The 24,624-nt window shown below is 40.5% G+C and overlaps 1 protein-coding gene across 4 annotated transcripts in view; it reads right to left on the bottom strand.

Annotated features, from left to right (window-relative positions):
- Positions 1–24,624, bottom strand: part of DNM3 (dynamin 3) — a 717,102-nt gene that overhangs the window by 14,583 nt on the left and 677,895 nt on the right. For all 4 annotated transcript variants that reach the window (XM_023738465.1, XM_012557752.2, XM_004384112.3 and 1 more), the window contains 2 exons: positions 19,817–20,043; positions 18,959–19,195 (listed from right to left, as the gene is read on the bottom strand). In XM_023738465.1, the coding sequence (XP_023594233.1) occupies positions 18,959–19,195; positions 19,817–20,043 (464 nt within the window). The remainder of the gene's footprint in view (positions 1–18,958; positions 19,196–19,816; positions 20,044–24,624) is intronic.

The raw sequence follows: 24,624 nt of genomic DNA, 5'->3' as shown, positions 1-24,624 counted from the left end.
CGGGAAGCTTGAGAACATAGTAGTGTGCTCAAAGCAGGAGCAAATATGATTTTAACTACTGCATATAAAATCTGGAAGTTGTTAGAGGATGCAGGTCTGTAATAAGAGGTGAAAGAAACTGAAAATTAAGTGATGAGGACTGAAGGGAAGAGTCCAATGGTGGAGATAGAGAACGGAAAGATTTAAATACTCTGATGGCTGCAGGAAGTTTCATTAATCTCCTCCCCAATCGTTGGCCCCTGCTGATGGGCCAAGAGGGCAAGAGTAATAGCCAACTGCAGAAAGAAGACAAAGGCAGGAGACCAGAATATAAGTTCCTGCTATATGCCAGGTTTTTTGTTTGTCTTGTCACCAGAGTATCCCAGAACTCAGCATGATCTTTGTATCAGAGTGCTTTTTTTTTTTCCAAATAAATAAGTTTGGAGAAATTATTCATTCTGAGCTCTTTAGGGGTGTTCCTAGGGCTTTGCACTGAATAGGCACTGCATACTTGTTTGGTGAATTAATGACTGAAGAATAAAAGATAGCATTTCCATCATATCCTCTCAAAACAATTATGAAATATTTAAAATATTTCCAGTTTCAGGTTAAAGTAACCCATATATGTAGTTGCTTAATAATTAAAAATCCTAGAATAGTTAAGGCCATAAGAACTTCCCACCCTCCAAGAAGAAATGAGTATCATTTTGTTTCTAAAACAATTAAAAGAACACCAGTAATCTATATGTAAAATGTTACCAGAAAGCAATTCGAGAGGAACACTAAGTTTTTCAGGGTGAATTTTCTTAAGCAATGCTAAGATGTGTGCCAACTTCAACACCAGAAAAGCACTTAAGGTTTACTGGTAAGGTTCATTTCATTGGTCCAGTTCCCAACCATTCAGAGGGTTTGCAAAGACATTCATTCACGAGACTGTTTTGAGCAAAGCAAAGTTGTTTGTTTTGTACCAAAGTTTTCTCAGTTATTTTGTTTAGTGATGGGCTTCATTAAGTAACCCGTTATACTGAAACAGAGCATCTTGCATCACTTCAGTGTTTACTGAAACACCGTGTTGCATGTGGGCAGTTTATGGCTATGACAGAAGAGCCATACTTCTGCTTCCAAATCAAAGGGAAACATGTAAGACTCCAACTTGTATTTGTAGCTTCAGGGATGGCCTGGTTACAGTATTTTGGACAATGACAAGTTTTGTAAGAAAGTCAAATGCTCACGCAGGGTGGGTGGCATTGTGGGGGAGAAGCTGGTTTCACCAATAAGAAAGGAAATGCATTATTTGTTGCCTCATCTTACTCTCTTCTAAAAATGAAGAATTAAAATTTCATCTGCTCTTGTTTGGATCAGCTGGTTCTGAGTGTTCATGATGGGAGGCTATTCTTAACAGGGGTCAGGGAAGACCTGAATAGAGCAAACTGCTTTGGGGCATTAGCATGTGGGGTGGAATGGGAACACCACTCCTCTGACTTCTTGCTTCCGGCTAGTGGGATACTGATGACTGAAATGGCCTGGTCCTCATGATGGAAAGTGGGGATTGTCTGACTGTAAATGTGTGAGCGAGACTGGGGTATGAGCTCAGTCTCCTTCCTTCCCTATGCTTACACCAAGATCTCACGACTCCTAGCCTGGGGCTCTTTAGATTGGACAGTTCTATTGGCATGTTCTAAGGCAGTGGTTCTCACGCTGGAGCGTGCGTCAGAATCCCCTGGAGGGCTTGTTAAACATGGATTGCTGGACCTCACACACAGCGTTTCTAATGGGTTGGGACATTTCTAAAAAGTTCTTAGATGATGATGATGTTGCTGGCCCTGGGATTGGGCTTTGAGAACCACTGTTCTAAAGCATAATAAATGATTTTCGACCTCACTTTATTATCACATCAGTTCATTTGACAGATAAAGTAAGAGCAAAAAGAGAAAGTACGGAGAAAAATCTTAGGAAGGAGGAAGAAATAACTGTAGAAACAGTTTAATGTCTTTGCGAATCAGACTTAAGCACTGGTCAAATCAGTTTGGGCTTATATTGTAGAGATCAAGATACGATACTACAGCAGTTTTCTTGTTAGTTATTACTAATGAATACTTGCTCAAGGAAGCTTGTATTTGCTTATGAAAATGGAAGTAAGTATAGAAAGTAAGTATCTTTAAACCTGCAGTCCAAATTCTCATATTTAGAAATGGTAGGCTTGAACTCCAACCTGTAAGTTAGCCAAATTAAAAAGGAAAATGTTTAAAGAATACATACAAAGGTTGGCACTTCTAGCAAAGATAACTGCCTTGGAGGGTAGTTATTTGCATAAAGGTAGCCTTTTTTGCAAGAGGCTCCTTTTATGCCACAAGTTCTACTTATTAAATCTAACTGAAGCTTTAAAATACAGTAAAACCTGTGAAAGCCAGAACCTGGGTAAGTTAGCAACCTGTCAGAGAAGGAAAACTCAAATATTTTCCATTCAATAGAGAAGACAGAAAAGTAGTGTCTGCACCTGCCAAACGTGGAAAACTTGTGAGACTCAGAAAAGCAAGGCAGTCCTGTGAAGTTCTGGCTCTCACTGGTTTCACTGTATAACTCTCAAAAATTCAACTGACACATAATTACATCTAGGAACATGGAGAGTTATAGACCCCAGGTTTCTAAGGATGACTAGAATCTGATAGCAACTTGCCCAACTTCTTTACTTTATTGCTGAAATAGATCCAAAAAAAACAGAAGCGTTTCATCTGCTGGCACCTCCTTTCTTTTGGCTACATCTGACGAATTTCTTAGAAAACAAAAGAAAATGAAAACTGCTTTGTGAGTTTTCTGAAATTGCAAAGAACACTTCCCAAAGTGGGCTCTGCAGAACCACTTGTCTCTGGAGCTGCTCCAGGCAAACATACCTCTGGAGTCATCAGCTTGGGTGGGGGTTTGCCATAGTGCATCTCCATCCCAGGAAGTGAAATGCCTTGCTTCTCCATGACCCTCTTGAAATATTTAATCCTTGCATCATTTTTCAAAGTCTGGGGCATGCATGCATATCTTATCATCTGAACTACATTATGAACTTCCTGTGAGCAGAGATTACTCCTTATACTTCTGTGATAGATTGAATTATGTCCCCCTAAAATATGTGTTGTAAATCCTAACCTCTATGCCTGTGGTTATAATCCCATTTGGGAATGGGTTGTCTTTATGATGTTAATGAGGAAGGATTAGTGTAGGGTTTATCTTGAGTTAATCTCGTTTGAGATATAAAAGAGATTAAACAAGCAAGCAGAACAGAGATAGGGGAAGAGACATGCCAAGCCACATGGAGACTGCCCAGGAGCAGAAGCTCAAAGAGACAAGGACCTTCCTCTAGAGCCAACAGAGAGGGAAGGCCTTCCCCTAGAGCTGGCACTCTGAATTCGGACTTCTAGCCTCCTAAACTGTGAGAAAATAAATGTATTTCTGTTACAGCAGCACTAGATAACTAAGACAACTTATTGCTGTCCACAACACCAACAGAGGGCAGTGTCCCAAGTAGTACTTCAGTAAGTACGAATGAAAGAATTGATTCAGAGTGCCCTTCTAGGTAGAATGGAGATGCAATTACTTATGATCCAGGACCTTTACTTCCTCTTGTGAACGTCTGCCCTGAGAGAACAGATTGTGGGACAGAGTATTTCACATTTCAACATTGTGTTTGTGGTTTGCTTCTTATTTTGAGCATTGAGTCAATAAACAGATTTTAGATATCTAGAAGGTATGAGGCTAACTTGAGAAAAACGCTATAACAGTCATGATTTTGTCCACGTGGAAGATATTTTCTAATTTATCGTCAAAAATACTATATGATGATATCCAGCATATTTTGGCCTTTTCAGCTTTACTAAAAGTGAGCCAATATTGTCCAAGAATAGTTTACAGTAATTGTTGGAAAGAACATAGGACTTGGAGTCATTTAAAAGGTTTAAGGAATTCTCTAATGTGATTCTTGTTGTATATTAGAACCAGCATTTCTTTCCCCTGTGAAAATGAACCTATGATTTTATCATCTATGTCACTGGGAAAGTATGAACCAATTCATGAAATCTGATATATGAACATAAGGAGAAAAACAGTCCCCAATTTTTATTTGATGGTGCAAACATGTAATATCCTGTATAAACTAGTTTCTGAGATAAATGGTAATATAATCTGCTTTGTCACACTTTCTTTACATTGTCTTAAATATCTAATTTGGATTTTACCCAAAGGGATGGTATGGGAATGTCCACTTCCGTGGCTGTGGCAGAAAGAGAGTTTAAAGGATGATTTGCCCAGATGAACTCTGCTTGGTTTACAATCTGCAAAACGAAGTTTATGACAGCATTCACCCTGGCAAGGTTTTCAATAGAACAGAACAAGAGAGAGTGTTTGTGTTTAAAGTGGTTCTTAAAATACACCAAACAGTGGACTAATTTATAAACTAATTTCGATTAAGCATTGCAGGTCACCTCATTTTGTATTCTTTCATCCCCTCAATAAGCCCTAGTTATGTGCTAGGCACTGTATCAAGAGTCAAGATGCAGAAATGGAGACGTTCACTCACTGCTCCGCAGGAGTTTCTAGTCTACCTGGGGAGAGAGGCCAAGTAAACAATGACAACAGGAAGATAAGTGCTGTCATGGACTATGTTTAAGGACTTTCAGGGACATCTAACCTAGCCTGGAGTTGGAAGGAGGTTGGGGGATTAGAAGGACTTCCAGAAAGTAGGGAAAGTTGCAGGGACTGGCATTCAGGAACAGTAAATAGTATGTGCAAAGGAAACAAAGCTAGAAAAGTTACTGTCAGTTTGAGAAATCAAGTGTCGCTCTTCATCACAAGTACCAAAACTACTTGTTTGCCACAAACCCTAATTCATAAACGAGATATCCTAGAGGATTTTTGTTGCATTAACATTGGTGTCTAAAAAGCGCTACTTTTCAGATTTTTTTTTTATATTTTGGCCTTTTGCACTCCATCATCAACAACAGATAAGATGGGGGAGAGGAACGGACTAAAAGAGATGCTAAGCAGCAGAAGGTAAGAGGAATACACTATTGAGAAAACTACACACAGAGAAAGGATGTGATATTTTAAAAAGATTTACAAACACATGGCTATCGAACAAAGTTAGGCAGTGTCCCTTCTAATGATTCCTCCCTCAATGCCTCCTCCTCCCTTCCTTCCTCCTGTTTGGGAAATTCTCAAGGTGATCTCCAAGAGTTTACATTCTGTAGAAACTCTGCCTATCGACGGTGGATGGAGTAAAACGATCTGTGACCCTCTTCTATTCTTCTGTCCTCTTTTTTCTCCCTTTCCCCTCACTCCCACCCAGGCCCAGGGAAGACGGGGAGGCAAACTCCTGCCACTAGGGCTAAAGCAGGAGAGGAAATGGAAATCAGACATGGTGGGAAGCAGGTGCTGAGATCTAGCTACTAACCAGAGTGAGAGACAAGCGTATACTCTAAGGTGCATATCCCTTTTGTCATCATCAGTCAAGGAGAAGACGAAACAGAATCCAGGATGGGAGGAAAAAGGCAAGACTTTAATCTGTATATAAAACTGGAAACTTCATTTCTGCTTTGGGAAGATGGAAAGGCTTTTACATCCCTTTCTGAGAGAACAAGAACTTTTCAGGCATGGGTATGTGACTTGGACATGGGTATGGGTTTACCTCAGAGAGGGTAAATAGGTAATTAGAAATACTGATAGAAAAGTTAACCTTCCAATTCTCTCTGTTTTAAACAAAAAAATGATCATGAGGAATTTGACTTAGAGAGGATTTGTGTTTCACCAACATCTCATTTCTGCCTGTTGATGATACCTGGTGAATTCAAAGGCCAATTTTAAATGCACCACCTGGTATCTTTCTGGTCATTTCTATCAGTCCAACCGGTAAAAATGGAGACAGAGTTAACTGTTTCCTAATTACAATCCCAGTGATTTAAAAGAAATTCCAGCAGGGGGAGCTCTAATATGTCTTAGAGCTCAAATGTTACAAACAAAAAGTTTTAAAGCAAACAGAGAAATACAAACAGAGAAAAACAAACACAGAGGCAGTGTGCTTTGCGAGCTGCCATGTCAGTGAGCAAATATGTGACTAAGTCCAAGGCAGTGCTTCGTGCAAAGCCAAGTGATGGTACTGGTGGAGACAGCACGGCCCATGTTTTCTCCCTTTTGCGAGCTCCTGGTTCTGAGGCAGTTAAACTGGGCCCGGATCTGTGGTGCTAGCTCTTTAAAAGGGGGAGAAGAGGCTGATTTCTGTGCAAGTCGAGAAGTTATTCTTTCCTTCTGCAAGTGCGATATTGTTTTCAAATGATTCTTTGACTGCGTTTTAAGAAGGAATTTTCATTGTTGGTTGAAAGCACTAGGAAACTCCTATGGTTCAGTCTCCTTTACTCTGTGGCTTGTTGGGACTCTTTTTAAAAATTTTATATGTACTAGATAAATATTTAATGATATTTTTCTGACATACCATTCAAAACATATTGTTAAAGAAAGATATAGATTACAAAACCAGATGTATAATAATATGCCAATTTTATAAAAATATGCACAAACATTTTTACAAAATACATAGTATGTAAGGGAATAGACAAAAAAAAAAAAAAAAAAAAAACTGGACTAATAGAAACCAAAATGTAAACAGAAATTATCTCTGGGTGGTAGAATTTGGAGTGAATTTTCTTCTTCATGATTTTCTCTGTTTTATTAAAAATTTTCATAATGAACAATTGCTATACTTTGGAATCAGACACAAATAACAAATATTATTACATAAAAGAGAGGTTCGTTACTCAAAATGAAACAGAATTCCTCAGGTTCTGAAAAAGGGGACTGTGTAGAATACATTTAAACCCCACTTTAAGGCCTTTTTCCTCCTTTATGTTCTTATACTTAAGCATAGGATTTTAAGTGGCCAATAATTCATTTGGAGAATAAAAATACAGATTTGGAGGACACAGTTTCATCTTTGAAGAATAAGAACTTACATTGGGTAAAAATACATCGGTGTCCACCTACTTCTTAAATTGTCAAGGAAAACCCTAAATGCCTGAGTTTCAACAAAGGAGTATAAGAATGGGGCCACATTCTTCTGTGACTGCTTTTTGTGATTTTTAGGGACTGCCGATGAGGCATTTCATTCTGGTAAGGCACAAGTGAGTACTACTGTGAAGTCATGATATTACCCCTCCCCCTTAACTTGCCACATGCTCTCTTGGTTCCCCTCCCACTTCTTGGATGACTACTTCTCCATTTCCTTTGCTGATTCCACTCCCGTCTCCTACCCATAACCCTCTTCCCCGACTCCAGAGGAAATATTCTGAAGGCTCCTAGCCTTGGTACTCTTTCCTCTCCCTCTGCTTTCTTCAGAAAAGCATCTTCTCCCAGGGCTTCAATTATCATCTTCCTGCAGAAAACTCCCACATCTGCACTTTTAGTGGTATCTTCTCATCAGAACCACACACTGACATTTCCACCTCCCTCTTGGCCCAACAATACCTCAAAACTCAGAACCTAAAACTGAACCCATGAAATCCCTTCCCCATGACTAATTTTATTCCTCCTTTTGATATTCCAGTTTCCCATAATCAACCCATTCCCTGAAGCTGAATTCTTCAAGGGTCTTTGCCTCGTCACTCCCGGTATGTTACAGATTCATTCTGCCTCTGCCTTCATTCTCCGTCTGTCCCTGCTGCCTTTGCCCAGTAGCACCACGTCTTTTCAGGCCTTAGATGACTGCAGTGGCCCTGAAGTCCCTGAGTTCATACCGCCGACCACGCTACCAGATGACTTTTCTGAAGAGAAGCCATAATCAGGTCACTCTCCCTCTCACAAACAGCCCGTGGTTTCTGATGGCTTGCTGACTTAATTCAAACTCAGCAGCCTTGCTTCTAATATCCTCTAGGGCCCAAACCTTCTTTACAGATTTCTCTCTATCTCCTTATTTATACCCTATTATTCAGACAAATTGAAAAACCCCGTTATTATATGAATAAACACTACACTTCATCTACTACTCCCTCTGCCTGGGATATTATTCTCAATTCCACTATTACTCACGTCCAAAAATCTTCCCTATTTTTTTTCCTCTGAATTTTATTTATTTTGTTGTTGTTGTTGGGAATATACACAGCAAAGCATACACCAATTTAAGTTTCTACATGTACAATTCAGTGACATTGATTACATTCTTCGAGTTATGCAACCATTCTCACCCTCCTTTTCTGAATTGTTCCTCCCTCATTAACATAAACTCACTGCCCCCTAAGGTTCCTATCTAATCTTTTGAGTTGTTGTTGTCACTGTGATCCCATATGGATAGTTCTTAAAAGAACATAATGGGAACTATTTTTTAAAACAAGAGAAATGCTGTGTTTGTAAAAATTGGTGCTAAAAGGGCAAGGAATCATATGTCTCCAGGGCCATATAAAGAGTCTGCAGAAAGAATTAGAGCTTTCTAACACACACACACATCAACCAGGACACAAAGAATTTACTCAGGAAAACAGTGAGCCTTATATGAATTTAACAGGAGTTTTAGGGCAAGCCTTTCCATCCTGGATGGCGCTGTGGGGATGGAACCCAGGATGATCAGAATTACTTAACCTGAAGGAAATTTTCAACCAATCCCTTTTAATCTCTCGCCAGTAAGAAGTCAAACTTTTTGTTTTACACCTTAATGGTATGCCCACATTTAAAATTTTTATACAAGCTCCTACAGAAACTTTAACTAGACCAATTCAGACCAAAAGTCACTAAATAAAGCTAGTCTAGACGGAAAAATCTATGAAAACCATATGTCTTTTAGGCATCTGTCTTACAAAAACTGCCGTCGTCCTCGAGCTACAAAAAATGCTTTCAGGAAAACACTGCTGTAATGACCAGGGGAGCCTGTGCTTAGAAGACAGCTGGACTTGGAGAAAGTACACCCGAAATGTTTATAAATGAACGGCTTTCATTTCCACTTAACGTCTAACCAGTAATGAACAGCCTTGAAAGACCAGGCAAAGGCAGATATCATTTACATTTCGATTATTCTAGAAGGGAGCAAGAAAGTTTGCAGTTTTGTCCCTCCACACTCCTAGAAAACACTAGATCAAGAGATCCCAAAGCAGCTCTGTTCTCACCCACGAAGAATAGTTTGGAATACTGTTGTACGTGGATGAGGCCAAAGAACTAGAACATTTTCTTCTGATTATTACCTCATCCTGCTGGCCTGCCAAACACGGCAAGAAGGCAGGTGTCTGACATAAGTAATTAAAGAAGACTGCTGTATAACTGGGTGTAGGGCCCAGCTGAGAGACAAGGGAAGTCATAAGGACAGGGGTACAGAGCAGGGGTGCAGTGAGAATGCCGTAAGGGGAGGTTTTCTAAAACCTGCTTTTCTAATGGAACATTGCTTTCTGAACTGGAGACAGTGGTCCGTGCTACCTTCACTATTATAGCTACACATTTTTACATCCCAAAATGCACTTTTATTTAATAAGTGGTCTGAAACTCATAGAAAAAATTAGAATTGCAAACTTAAATGATAAAAAATAACATTTTAAGTGAAAGCTGTGAACAGTTTGTGGGGACTAGGAAAGGATTTCTAAATTGCACAGATTCCTTGTGACCCTCAAAAATATTTTGCTGAAAATTCTTTGCTCTCCAGGGAGGGGCATTAGGAACAATACTGTAGCAATGGTTACTGGCACGAGCGCCCCCCGGTGTTGTTCAGTTGCCTAGGGGACTGGGTGAACAATATATATTAAATAGCCACATGTGGAGAAAAGGGCCTGGGTTGGAGGAGGCGGGGACAGAAAAAAGGAGGAAATCTGTAAGATGTAATCAATCATACATCAACGTTTTAAGGAAAAACGAGAACCAATATTTCAATATGTTTATTCAAAGATAATGTGCTTTAAGATGGGTTTTCAATATACTATATAGTTTTCAAGTACTAAATATTAAGGTGGTGATGAGGCAATGCAGAGTGTTTGAATATTAAAACAAATCAAGCAATCGTATCAACCGCCCTCGTTACAGATTCATAAATGGAACTATAGTGCATTTAAATAAATTAATCAAAGCCTATGGATGAATCAGAGGGATTTTTCTGGTCCGCTAATTTTAGTCCCGAGTGTCTGGATGCTACTATTGTTAGAGCTAAAACTATAAGCTTGCTTTACCTCAAATGATGTGGAGAACATGGATTTTATTCTGACTTCAGACCTAGGTATGTGGAGGGAAGTTACTGCAGTGGTTTCTCCAGTGAGCACATACACTAACATTTCCTTAATTTTCTACCCTAAGAGGCAATAATTAAGGTAGAATTTGCCTCATGGGAAGTTTTATTCTTTTAGTTATTAAAATATTTTCCAACACTACTGAGAAGCAAAAAGCAATTCTAGTTGTTTTAAAAAATAAGTGGATGTTTCCCTCAGTTTTTATAGCTTTTCCTCCATGAACGGTGGTCTAATAGTGCAGACTTATTTGGCGAAGGCCCTTGAGCACAATCCTAAGGGTAGATTTACTTGAGGGAAAAATTTCATTCACTCTTAAAATTGGCTTTGAGAATAATCCTAATATAAACATAAAAAAATACACATGGTACAGATGCTGAGTTTCAAAATGCCTTCAAAAATCTTTCTCATCTCTTGCTTTCATAAGAGGTCCCATTCCACATGAATGAAGATGTATATTGATCTTTTGAGATAAACAACATATCTCAAATGAGCATTACAGATTTAAGTAAATAGACTGAAAATAAATTTAGTTGATGTTGCCTCATAAAAATCTGAAACCAAATACAGGTGGAGGCAGCTAGGATATTGGATTGTAAAATAAGATCTTTTCCATTGATAATAGCTCAAATCCTATGCAAAGCCACCTAAGTCTTCTTGCACTGCCTCACCTCTTAGTTTTCAAAAACGCCATGGATGCTTGGGGATGCTGGTGTGGTGGTCTATCCAGGTCTTTAACTTATTTTCCCTCTAAGTTGGTTCACAGCCCTTATAACTTGCCATTATCCCTTCCACCAAAAAAGAGAGGAAGAAATGGAGCTTATTTCTAAATTTCGTATTATTCTTGCACATTCACTGGGTTCCCACAAGATCAGCAAGAAGAGTATTTACACCTTATCCTATTTTTTAGTGTTTAAAATAACTTCCAGTGGGGAAAAATGTTGACTTCATGAAGATTTAGAAGCCTGTCTCTGAGTAATTGCCTTGCCATTGATTATGAATAATTAGAAATTTTACTACAATTCTGGCTCATAGCAACCCTGTAGGACAGAGCAGAACTGCCCCAGAGGGTTTCCAAGGCTATAATCTTTATGGAAGCAGACTGCCACATCTTTCTCCCTCAGAGCAGCTGGTAGGTTCGAACTGCAGATCTTTCGGTTCGCAGCCGAGCACTTAACCACTGCGCCACCAGGGCTCCTTGACTGGAAAATAGGAGTGGACATTTCCTAATGCTGATGGGAATAGTTATAAAATCATTCGAGAAATTACAGCACTTGCTAATTGTGGTTTAGCTTCTCAAGTGGCCATGATGCCTGAAAAGCAGCCAGAAGGAAAAGAAAATGCCCCACCATGGCGAGGCTGCCGGGACACCTTCTGGCTTTAGACTCTGCCCTACGGAGAAATTCTTCTATTTTGGTCAGAGTTGCCATGTGATCTAAACTGCATTGAAACACTAATAATGTGGCAACAACCCACAAGCCGATTCTCTCAATGCACATGCAGATTCACCAAAAAAGAAGGGAAGAAGTGGAGCTTACTTCTAAATTTCATATTAATCTTGCACATTCACTGGGTTCCCATAAGATCAGCAAGAAGAGTACTTACACCTTACCCTATTTTTTAGTGTTTAAAATAACTCCCAGTGGGGACAATGCTGACTTCATGAAGATTTAGAATCCTCTGTCTCTGAGTAATTCCCTTGCCACTGATTATGAGTAATTAAGAATTTTACTACAATTCCAACTCAGGCATGTGCATTCTCCCTTCCAACACTGCCCCCATCCTGCTTTTAAAATCTTGGCCAGAACCTAAAGTGTAATATTCTTTTGGCAACAACATTTGGTAAGCCAGATGGATTTCATCTGGCAGCTAAAGGGTGTAAATATGTGTTTAGAGTCAGAGGTTCCCCCTGACAATGCTTACAATATGTTGGCATGAATAAGCTAAGGGACTTCAACGTCGGGCGTTTCAGAATTCTATATCTGAGCAGCAATAAAGTTACGACAAGCAGACAAAAGCCACCAAACCCTCAGCTAAATCCTTAACTCCTTTCTCATATTGCTGGAGGTAGGCATTTAAGGCACGTGCTGAGTGCAAGATGCAACATTTACATTTTCATTGTTAACGTCCTGGCTGTTATAGGCTAAAGCGTTAAGCGTGATTTAAATTTTGCTTCTCGTCTTTCATGTAACTGGTAAGTCAGAGGGAAAGGAGGAGGCTCTGGCAGCCCCTTCCCGCAGTTTGGTGCCTGGATGAAATCTAGGGGTGAAAGAGCCCTGAATCATGGTGTGCGCTGAATCTCTGGTCGTTCTCCGGCACATCATCTGACGGTAACTGTCTGCACGTGAAGTCTTCCCTCACAGTCAGGGGACCAAAAAAGGCAGTGACGAAACGCAAGTACTAGTCTCTGTGTGTCTACAAGGCTGTCTGCTTACACTGGGTAGAATTCTTTTTTCTTGCCTTGGAGCTGGCATCAACTTTTCTATAGGTACATTCAGCGGATTCCAGCTGGTCACAATTTGCTGCTGACCGGCACAGGAAGAGTAATAACCATTTGCGCATGTTTCACGGGCCAGAGGCCCCCGCTGCCCTGTCTTGGCTGTCTACTGTATTGATCAGGTGAAGCCCAGGGCAGGCCTAGCTACCCTGAAACTCTGAAAAACTTTCCCTTCAACAGTAGCAATTTAGCGCCCCAAAGAGAACAGTGGCAGAGCTATTTGCTATTATTTGTCATGGGACGTGGAAGCAGTTGTGTTTGGTTAACTTAATGCCAGTTTCCACTGGGCTAACAGCAGCGTATTGTTATAGTTACCGCTGCCTGCTGCCTGTCTGCATTTACATTGCTCCCACTTTGCCTGATCTAGATACCGCCCTCCCCGCTTTTTTCTTTCACCCTCCTCCAACATCAGATGTTTGGAAAAGTAAGGAACATGCTGAAAACGGAAAGGCAATCTGAAGTCTACCTGACAATCTGCAAAGCTCTCCGATTCTGACCTTCAGAACACTTGCAGTTCTGTTCCTGGGCCTCACCTAAACAAACTGCCAGTCATTCTCAACCGTGGGAGGGTGGAGATGTTTGTGTAAAGTATGCTCAAGCTTGCTAGACTCAAGCAGGAAACCACCAAACTAATTTTACTTTCACTTAAACCGTATTGAAACTAAGACTCGAAGAAGGCGAAAGTTTGGCATTAACCATTGATTCACCTCAGTGAAATACTATGTTACAACCAGAACCATAGTGGAATTCTAATGAGGCTTTTGATGGGATATTTAATTGAGGGGCTTAAATTCAATTGGATATTTTCTTTAGAAAACAGCTCGTGGCCAAATTTCTGCTTTCATTAAAGTATATTAAGCATCATGACAGCTCATTTTAAACCTGCAATAAACTGTTAGTTACATTTAGGGTCTCAGTCACAAATTTTGTGACATAGTAGCCTGGTGAAGTGCCTAAACTATCAACCAGAACACCCCAAAATTTGTTTTGATTCTTGGCAATAATACTTTTTAAAAATCTTTGCTTGACTTTGAAATCCAGTTGCTAAAAAAACAAAAACTATTCTCTGAATATTAGAATACCTAATTATAAATTTATTTGTTCTTGAAAGGGGGAGGATAGCTAGATGAACAGAAAGCTCATGGCTGAAAGCAGAAATTACAAGATGAATTCCTCATCGGTCCAAATGACACTCAGTGGCTAAAAGAAGTCACATTTTGAGAGGGCTGCGGGGAGGGAGTGAGCCAGAGAGGGTCCAGCGTGTAACTGAAGGGGATCAGACACAGGCTAGTCACAGCAGTTGCTTAATTTCCGTGTACCCTTAGCCCACGGCTTCAAGGCTCTGCAGCTTCATCCTTCACGGCACCAAACCTTGATGTTAGGGATGCAATGACACACTCATAAGAACTGTGGGTTTGTCCTTACTCAAAATTTGGGGGACTGGCTGGAAAGAAACAAAACAAAACAAGGAGACCTTATCCCTAAGTAAAAGGAATTCTGTATTCATTGTTAATGATATCAACACAGAATTTATGTGATAAAATTTATGAGATAAAAACATTGCAGGCCATCAAGCTCAAACACGTAAGACAGGGTTAAATTAAATTATAAGGAGAATCAAATGTTCTTTTATCTCTGAAAAAAAAATGGGTACATTAATTGTCTCTGCATGTAGAGGGACCTATATGTCCTTGGGGGTGGTTGATTTCAGAAGAAATGACTGGGAATGCAGGATTGGGGTAGACGCTCCAAGTGTGCCACGTAATGTCACAGAAACCACATGAATCAGGGCTCAGGCACAGGTGGGGGGCCCTGGGATAGTCCTGCTGCTACACTGGGGCTGTGCATTTAGTGCAGGGCATCAGCCTCACCACGTGGCTCTTCAGGGACTCTTTAAATGAAACACTTCTTGGTTTCCAGCGTGCGTTTCTGTCATCTAGATGAGCTGGAGTAGAGGCCAAATCCCTTGGTGATTTCTGGCCTTTTTTTTTAATGACACCATCAGACGTGGTAGACAAGGGTGGTTAACAGAAAGTCATTCTATTTATTTATGTATTTATTTACGTATTTTTTGGTCATGTGGGTTGAATGGAAGATTGAGTGATGAGGTAAACGAGTCTGCATTTCCTTGGATAGAGACCCTTCCTCCCATCCTTGTTCCTTTAGACTGTTGCAAAATAGCTTAGTCCAAGGAAACGGGAGAAGACAAACGAGTGAAATAATGCCAGAGTCAGCTGTTGCCAGGAAAAACACAGTCTGATTCAGTTAATTTGTTCTGTTAATGTCAAAGGATGTGATTCCCAATTAACTAATTTTAAGAAGCTGTAACCAAAAATAACTACCTCATTCCTCAAGTTAGTGTCTGATGAAGATTAGGATCTTCAAGTAAGAGAACAGGGACTCTACAGAGTCAGGGCAGTCTGTTTAAGATCATCTTCCTAAACAAGTACACGGCTGGCTGGGATTTTCAAACAGGGTTTTAGCCCCATTCAGAGAAGTTGAGTGGGGATGAGAAGGGGAGGGGGCAATCCAAATATTCTGGCAACAGAAAATGTTCCACAAATCACAGATTTGTGTACCCTCAACTTACTAATGACAGAAGCATCCATAGTGGTAAGGAAGGGATGGAGATGCTCCCCTAGTTCAGGTGGAACTAATTAAAACAGGCAAGTAGTTTGCAATAGTTCCAGCTCCCTCACTGAAACGCTCTGTACACATAAACCAGAACAGCTTTAGCAGCTGAGAAAAGCTGGGCCAAAAGTGACTCCACCTCCTCCTCCCTCTTCCTCTCCCTTTACATTGGAATGGAAAGAAAGAATAATGATAATCATTTCTTAAAAAGCAGAACACTCATGGTTTCTGCACAATTCTAGGTGCTTTGACTACCTTTGAATAGGGTTAAAATGGAAGTATGTATGGTCTTAAAAGTCAAGATCATAACTTGCTAACAAAGCTGTGAATTATCCATTAGAAAGCTATGCACAGGCACATGCTGAATGGCAGGCCTTTTTGCCTCTGCAAGTTCAGTTATTGCCTTTGTAATATTAAAGCCCAACAGGGAGCCAGCAGGACACCGTTTGTGCTGTCTTGTCACGTTATGAGTTTCTGGTTTCAGATAAAAGAGGAGAAATGGCCCTTAAGAAAGCAAAGGACTTGGAAAAAAAAAAATCAAACTTCCTTCTCGGAAAGCTAAGGGTTGTTTTCCTGGACATGATGGATAATGACATTTCAACTTTTTTAGTTTTTAATAGAGAAAATGGAGGGAGGCAAATCACGGCAGGAAAAGGGACTATATAAATAAATAGAACAAGGTAGCGTTTCAGCAAGAACTTCCCTCAACTTTCTCTCTCTTTTACTTTCTTTCATTTCCTTTCTTTCTCTCTCTGTCTTTTTGAAATCTTAAACCCCACTTCTGGCTTGCATTTGGTAGGATTCCTGCTCTGGCTTTTATTAAAAACACACTTTATGCGGTCAGAACTCTCCATCTGAAGCTGGAATTTAATGGGCATAAGGACCCTGACAGTCTTTCTCGCTCTCTCTCAGGTGACCCCTCCTCGGAGGGGTTCCCCTCCCAATGTGCTGAACTGGCACTTAAATTTGAACGCTCAGCACAAAACCACCAACTTTCCTCTTTTACTCTGTACTCCCATTTCTGTTTTAAATTTGGGACTGTGCAAGGCGAGATCCAGTTAACTCCGGCTCTAACTTGAGAATATTCTAGAATCTTTGAATAATGCAACTGTTGTGCTGTAAGTTCCCCAATGCCGGCGGGTTAACCTGGTAGCCCCCTGTCCAGCTCTGCTGCCGGTGGGCAGCCAGCTGTCCAGGGCAGGCTACCAACTCCCGCCTGGCTGCCTTCTGCGTGCGAGCTCGGAAATACCAACAGCGACTCCACCCCACTTAACAAATCAGTTTAGCATTCAAAAGATGATTTTTTCTGAAGGGCTTCTGGCAAGCCAGCTTATCTGAAACCAAGAGGTAAAGCAGCCAATCGAGCAGGCAAGACATGCACATTCATTCCCGAGGACAGGCATCACCAGGTTGCTCTGGTTCCTTCTGACAGCTAAACAGACAAAATAGCCGACTTCAAGGCTCCTGGACGGAACTCCGCCTTCCCATTCCTGACCCTACCCCCTATCGCCTCCATGCCTTCTTGGCACAATGGCAGACACTTTCCCAGTCAATCTGAGGTTTTCTAAACCAATATATTTGAGCTTGCTTATAGTGGGGCTCAGCGCTGAAACTCGTGTTTTTCCCATGCAAAGGAAATGCTTTTGAATAGTACAGTACAGTGGTTCTTGGGGAGGAGGGTGATTTTGCCCCTCCTGGGAATATCTGTCAATGCCTGGAGATGTTTTTAGTTGTCACAAATGGGGCTACTGACATCTAATGGGTAGAGGCCAGGGATGCTGCTCAACATCGTCCAATGCACAGGACAGCCACCCACAACAAAGAATTATCTGGACCCAAATGTCAGTATCATCAAGGCTGAGAAATCCTGGTGTAGTGGTTAGGAGCTGGGCTGTGGAGTCAGACTGCTTGGGATTCAACCTCACCTCCACTATTGACTGGCTGAGCAGTCTTGGGCAAGTTGCTTAACCTCAGCACCTCATCTGTAAAATGTGGATAATAATCTATCTCGTTGGGTTGTTGTGAGCATTAAATAAAAAATGTACATGTAAAGCTCTTAGGACAGTGCCAAGCACATACTAAGAGCACCATATGTGTTAGCTATTGTCATTACTATTATTACTAGAAGTTTAGCTCAGTTCCAAATATGTTATGGAAACCCTGGTGGTGTAGTGGTTAAGTGCTTGACTGCTAACCAAAAGGTCAGCAGTTTGAATCCACCAGCCGCTCCCTGGAAACTCTATGGGGCAGTTCTACTCTGTCCTATAGGGTCGCTATGAGTTGCAATTGACTTGACGACAATGGGTTTTTAAATATGTTATAAGCCAGATCTATTAAGTTTAGAGAAAAAAAAATAGGTATAAATAGGACTGACAGTACGTATATCCTTTTTGATTAGGACCAAAATGGTAACACTTAGTAGCAACCACTGTGCTTTAGAGTTTATTAAACTCTCATGTGATCTGGACAACAGCCTTGTTGTTGACTTTTCCCCATTTCATAGATGTGGAACTCCCATCTCAGAGCTGAATGAGATGCCCAAGGCCTACGACAATCAAGCTCTCCAAATCAAGATTCCAGATCTCCTGCTATTCCCGATACACCACCCTTTTTCACTAGTTTAAGATCCCCCTTCCTTCTCTTCATACACCCAATAACCTGAGGATCAAAATGAAATGTAAGCACCTTCATGGGTTGGTGGGCACATTTAAAACTGAAGTCACTTCTGTTTTTATGGTACATGTAAATAGTAGGGTTTCCTTCATGGAGCATAGAATATTTTTATTCTCTGAGTTGAATTTCTAAATAATTAACTTTTTGTATGGGCTAATTTTCTTTCCTTTTTAAATTTTTGATTTTGGGAAAAAAAAAACTTAACTTCTAACTTAAGAATCTACAGATAGACACAGTGTATATATTTTAACCATAAATGAATGAAGGTGAGAATCTAGTAAATTGCATTTACTTATTAGCTGTTTTATTTCACATTTAGGCCTGAAGACATGATTATAATTGTCAAAATGTATTATTCAAATGCATGGTTCTATTTCTTATATATGGTTAGTCATTGTACACAGCAATCATTATGTCTAATGTTAAATTTTGTGTGCATACTTTGTTTGTTTTTAAACAATTGCAGATTAAACAGCCAGATTTTACTCAGGCTATATTAACAATATTGGGTTTAAGAACTACAGTTCAGAGGGCGATGGGTAATATTCCTTGAACTCAGTGGTTTTCTAGAATTCCTTTGGTTATAGAGAAGGCCCATGACAACTCTCATGACCTACAGAACACATGGCGTGCCACAGCCCAGCCACCACTCTCGTTTCAAAGCCCTCGCTCAGATTCTACTAACAGCTGCCAAAATGACATTCATTTGGATCCAGTTTTCTTTGGTTCCATCTTATGTGTGCCAGTTGATAAATGAGAGGCTTTAATGACTACATATTGGTCTTTAAATGGTATAACGGGCTTAGCAATTTCCCCACGATGCCCCTCTAGGGTGAATATTGCACACATGCATAACATTTTTGCAATTTTCTTTTTCAAATATATTTTGTCTGTCATACTATGAGAAGAGAACCGAAGAGCCTCCCCGCCATTTTTTTGCTCTGCTCCTTACCTTGGAACACTGGGAGGGGCCCTTGTGGGCCGAGATGGGACTTGTGGAGGGGTTCCAAACGAGTCGGTGCTGTTGGGAAAAGGAGGTAATGGGCCTGGACGGAATGGGACTGGGGGGGCCCCAGAGTGTGGGCCCGGAGAGGGAATGGCAGGAGCTGGTCCTCGGCCAGATGTGGGCCTTGTGAGGGGAGCACTTAGTGTTGGCCTCCTTTGGGCTGTGGGGCTTGGAGGGGGTGACCTGAGGAAAAAGACAAACAGCAATTTGCCCACTACTACTTTGTGTCTGAATTCATCTTAAAAAATATTTTATAACTTTGACTAATTTTAAAAATTACCATTTTTTTTTGACTGAGTAATTCAGATACATGCTGCAAAAGTCAAAAGGTATAAAAGAGTAAAGGGTGAAAAGTGAGTTTCCCTCGCCCGTCCTTTCATTTTGTGGAGACAACCACCAATAGCAGTTTCTGTGTGTCTTTTTAGCTATATTCTACATCTGTACAAATGTATATTTTCTCTCTACATATAAATTCCTTTTTCTGGTACATAAATGGTAGCACATTATACACACTACTCTACAACTTACTTTTTTTAAAAAAAACACATGAACTTGACTATTTTTTCATTTCAGTATTTAAAGAACCACCTTTTCCGTTTTAATGGCTGTATGATATTCCATTGCAAGGATATATTGTGCTTATTTTTAAAGAGAGTTATGATAAGCTGACCCTCTTTCTCCTGAATTTGAACATCTCTTTTTCCTTCTTTTCTTTAGGTTCCTACTAGTTTAAGAAATCTCTCTTGGAAAACGATATTGGATAAGTTTGGTGGGATTCAGGCAACACGGGGACTGCCCTCCTACCTGCGAGAGTGCTGTATCCAGGAATCGTCCACCGGAGGTGGTGCGGGAGTGGACACGGTGGCAGTGTTGATGTCACCAATGATCACAAGAGCTTCTTTAAGCGCTTGGTACATTCGCAACATCTCGTCCCGGCGCTGGGCCTGCTCAGCAGACTCCTCCATCAGAGTATTTTGATCCTCTGAAGAATATAACTGTGCTAGGAGCTCCGAATTTATGAAATCTTTAACCTGTCAGATCACCACAGAAAAATAAAAGTGGGAATGAATGAGTGACTCAATGGTCTAAATATGGCTGAGATATTCAGAGGCTGTGGACAAAGTCCACAAACATCCATTTTGGGAAAAGGAAGCATCGTGCATCTGGTTATTCTTATTTTCTTCATTATCATCCCCAGCCTTAGTACTGGTGCCAGTAAAGTTTTTCCTCTTGTCTTAGGCTGTTGAAAAGAATAATCCAGATTAGTTGAGGAAAGGGCCAAACCCTGCCATCACCAGAACAGGGCCTGCTGGCTGCACAGACATTCCAGTGGTGCTGTCTGAGGCTGCTTGGCTTATAGAAGAGACAAGGGGCCATAAGGCAAGCAACAGCATTTTGAACAGGAAATAATGAGATTAAAAAAAAAAATCTATGTAATAACTTAAGTTTTCCAAGTCTTGCATTCCCAGCCCTTTACCTAGCTTTACCAAAATCACTGGTGTATTGTTAAGACCCCAGGTTTCAGTGCTGTCTCAAAAGTGGAATTAGCACCAAGAGTGAATATTTATTAAATACGGAACTTTATATAACTATGCAAGTTGATTTGCTAAGAAAGTGAAAGAGACACTCTGCTCTCTAGAAGTTTACAGTGAAAGCTAGTTAACAGTGATGAGGACTAACTGAGGTTTCATAGTTAACAGATACATAAAAACAAAAGTATGAGCAATATGCTTGAGTCTTAGGAGAGAGACGTTTTGTAGCAGAATAAGCACAGAAAGGATGGTTACGTCGTTGCACAACTGTGAGAAACAGAGCACCAATCACCATGTTTCGTCAAATCTAAGACACCCCTGATTTTAAGATACACCATTTTTTTATGTGCCACTAAAACACCACCAGTGAAATTGTGATGCAATGTCAAGATCCACTGAGTTCAAGATGCATCTTGATTTCAGAAATACTAAACGTGAGAGTTAGAATCAGTGAAATATGGTATGTCCCAGGTGCCTTCACAGGTTACATGATTTAATTCTCACCACAGACCTATGAAACACAATTATTCCAATTTTATGGATGAAGAAACTAAAGCTCAGAGAGCTTAAGTGACTTTCCCAAAATCACACAGCATTCAGTTGAATCCCAAATCTTCGGACTTGAAGTCTAGCGCTCTTTCCATTGCCCCATTATCCCATGGTGACTGAGTGCCTAGAAAAGACAATTTACTTGTGTAAACATCATTATTTTAGAATGGTGTAGCAAGTAAGTCAACTAACTTGAGCCTACAAAAATAAGCCAATTTTGATTTTTCAGTTTCTCCATTAAATGAGAAAATTAACACTTATCCAGGGTAACTGGGTATCTCTAAGAAAGGCCAAACCCAAAACCAAAACTAAATCAGTTGCCGTCAAGTCAATTCCTACTCATGGCAACCCCACGTGTGCAGAGTAGAACTGTGCTCCTTCATGGCTATGACCTTTTGGAAGCAGATTGCTAGGCCTTTCTTCTGAGGTGCCTTGGGTTGGTTTGAACTGTCAACCTTTCCGTTAGAAGGCAAATTTGCTACAATTCAGATAAACAACAGAACATCTGTCAGATGCTCAAAATTCCTGGGCTGTAGTTCAGTTTGTAAGTCAGAGATGACCAGAGTCTAAAACATCCAAAAACCAAACCAAACCAAACCCACTGCCATCGAGTCTATTCGGACTCACAGTGACCCTTACAGGACAGAGCAGAACTGCCCCAGAGGGTTTCCAAGGCTGTGTCAATCTTTGCGGAAGTCGACTGCCACATCTTTCTCGTGTGGAGCAGGTGGTGGGCTTGAACCACCAACATTTTGGTTAGCAGGTGAGCCCTTTAACCACTGTGCCACCAGGGCTCCAGTCTAAAACATACAATTTCATTGTTTAAAAAATGTATTTGCATTTTTAAAAATTTTATCATGCTTTAGGTGAAAGTTTACAGAGCAAATTAGTTTCTCATTCAACAATTTATACACAAATTGTTTTGTGACATTGGTTGCAGTCCCTGCAATGTATCAGCACTCTACCCCTTTCCACCCCGTGGATCCTCGTTTCCATTCATCCCGTTTTCCTGTCCCTTCCTGCCTTCTTGTCTTTGCTTTTGGGCAGGTGTTGCCCATTTGGTTTGTAGACTTGATTGATCTAAGAAACATGTTCCTCAACTGAGTTGCTGTTTGTTTTACAGGCCCGTCTGATCTTTCCCTGAAAGGTGAACTTCAGGAGTGCCTTCAGTTCTGAGTTAGAAGGGTGTCTGGGAGCCATAGTCTCGGGGCTTCTCTAGTCTCTGTCAGACCAGTAAGTCTGGTCTTTTTTTGTGATTTGAATTTTATTCTACATTTTTCTCCTGCTCTGTCCAGGACCCTCTACTGTGATCCCTGTTAGAATGGTTGGTGGTGGTGGCCAGGCACCATCTAGTTCTTCTGGGCTCAGGCTGGTGGAGGCTGTGGTTCATTAACCCTTTGGACTAATATTTCCCTTGTGTCTTTGGTTGTTTTCATTCTTTGCTCTGGATGGGATGAGACTGAAAGATGTATCTTAGTTGGCTGCTCGCAAGCTTTTAAGACCTCAGACATTATTCATCAGAGTAGGATGTAGAACATTTTCTTTATGAACTATGTTATGCCAATTGACCTAGATGTCCCCCGAGACCACTGTCCCCAGCCCTCAGCTCCAGTAACTCGGTCCCTCAAGGTGTTCGGATGTGTCTAGGAAGTTCTATGACTGTGCCCCCTTTGTGCTCTACTATATATATGAATATACATGCTGTACATACAAATATGTATGTGAAAATATCTACAGCCAAACCTAAATAAGTACGTGGGTATACTCCTATATGCCCTCCTACCCCTATTCAGCATACATGTCTGCCTATGTATCTGCTTGTAAGTTATTTTCGTTTTTACTGTTTGTCTTAGTCGTCTAGTGCTGCCATAACAGAAATACCACAAGTGGATGGTTTTAATGAAGAGAAATTTATTTCCTCACAGTCAAAGTAGGCTAAAAGTCCAAATTCAGGATGTCAGCTCCAGGGGAAGGCTTTTTCTCTCTGTTGGCCTTCTTTTCTTTGGTGTTCCCCCAGACTAGGAGCTTCTCTGCGCAGGGACCCCGGTCCAAAGGACGCGCTCTGCTCCCGGCACTGCTTTCTTGATAGTATGAGGTCCCCCTGTCTCACAGCTCACTTCTGTCTTTTACATCTCAAGAGACTGCCTCAGGACACAATCCAGTCTTGTAGATCAGGTCCTGCCTTACTAACACAACTGCCACCCATCCTCCCTCATTAACATCATAGAGGCAGGTTTACAACATACAGGAAAATCACACAGTACCAGGAATCATGGCCTAGCCAAATTGATACACACATTTTTTGGGGGACATAATTCAAACCATGACACTGTTGTAGTGTTGTATATGCTATTATTTACTGTGGTTGCCTCTTTTTTTTTTTTTTTTTCCCTTGTGTTCCTCAAAGTGTCTCCTTTCCCTTGGTCAAGTTGTGCTGACTTCCTCTGTATTGTGTATTGTCTTTCCCTTCACCAAAGTTAACACTTGTCTACTATCCAGATAGTTATTTCACCCTCCCTCTTCTCCCCTCCCTTGTAACCACCAAAGATTGTTTCTTTCTGGGTGTAATTCTTTTCTTGATTTTTTATAGTAGTGGTCTCATACAATATTTGCCCTTTTGTGATTGATTTATTTCACTCAGCATAATGTCCTCCAGATTCATCCATGTTGTGACATGTTTCACGGATTCATCATTATTCTTTATCGTTGTGTAGTATTCCATTGTGTGTATGTACTATAATTTGTTTATCCATTCATCTGTTTATGGGCACTTAGGTTGTTTCCATTTTTTGCTATTGTGAATAATGTTGCAATGAATATGGGTGTGCATATGTCTGTTCGTATGCTGGCTCTTATTTCTCTAGGATATATTTCTAGGAGTGGGATTGCTGGATCATGTGGCATTTCTATTTCTAGCTTTTTAAGGAAGCGCCGTATCATTTTCCATAGTGGCTGTACCATTTTACATTCCCACCAGCAGTGCATAAGAGTTCCAAGCTCCCTGCAGCCTTGTCAGCATTTATTGTTTTCTGAATTTTTGATCAGTGCCATTCTTTCAAGGGTGTTCATTATTTTTTTTAAGTATCAAAACATGTAAATAATTCTACTAATTAAAAAATTCAAATAAACCACAGCTTCATTGTGGTGGAATGAAAACTGTTCCCCGCGCATTTTTGTAAACCAAGAGTGATTCAAACATGGATGTAATCTAATACATAAGATGTGCTCAGGAAACTGTCTGGTGGAGTAGCGGGCTTATGTGTGATAGTTGTGGAAGGCAAATTTGTCCAGGTAGGTTGGGGCAAGATCTGAAAACCCTGAATGCCAAGGAAAGTGTCTGAACTTTATCCACCTGGCAATGGAGAGCCATGGAAGGTTTTTAAGCAAGTAAGTGAAACAACAAAAGAGTTTTTAGAAAAATTAATCTGGCTATGATTGAAAAAGAATTTGCAAGGGTGGTAGTAGAGATAAAAAAAATCTGTTAAAAGCCTTTGCAGAAGAAGGACACTATATAATGATTAAGGGGACGAT

This window comes from Trichechus manatus, unplaced genomic scaffold, assembly GCF_000243295.1.
Source record: "Trichechus manatus latirostris isolate Lorelei unplaced genomic scaffold, TriManLat1.0 scaffold00117, whole genome shotgun sequence".
NCBI classification, from domain to species: Eukaryota; Metazoa; Chordata; class Mammalia; order Sirenia; family Trichechidae; genus Trichechus; species Trichechus manatus.
This window is presented reverse-complemented; position numbering and strand designations above follow the sequence as displayed.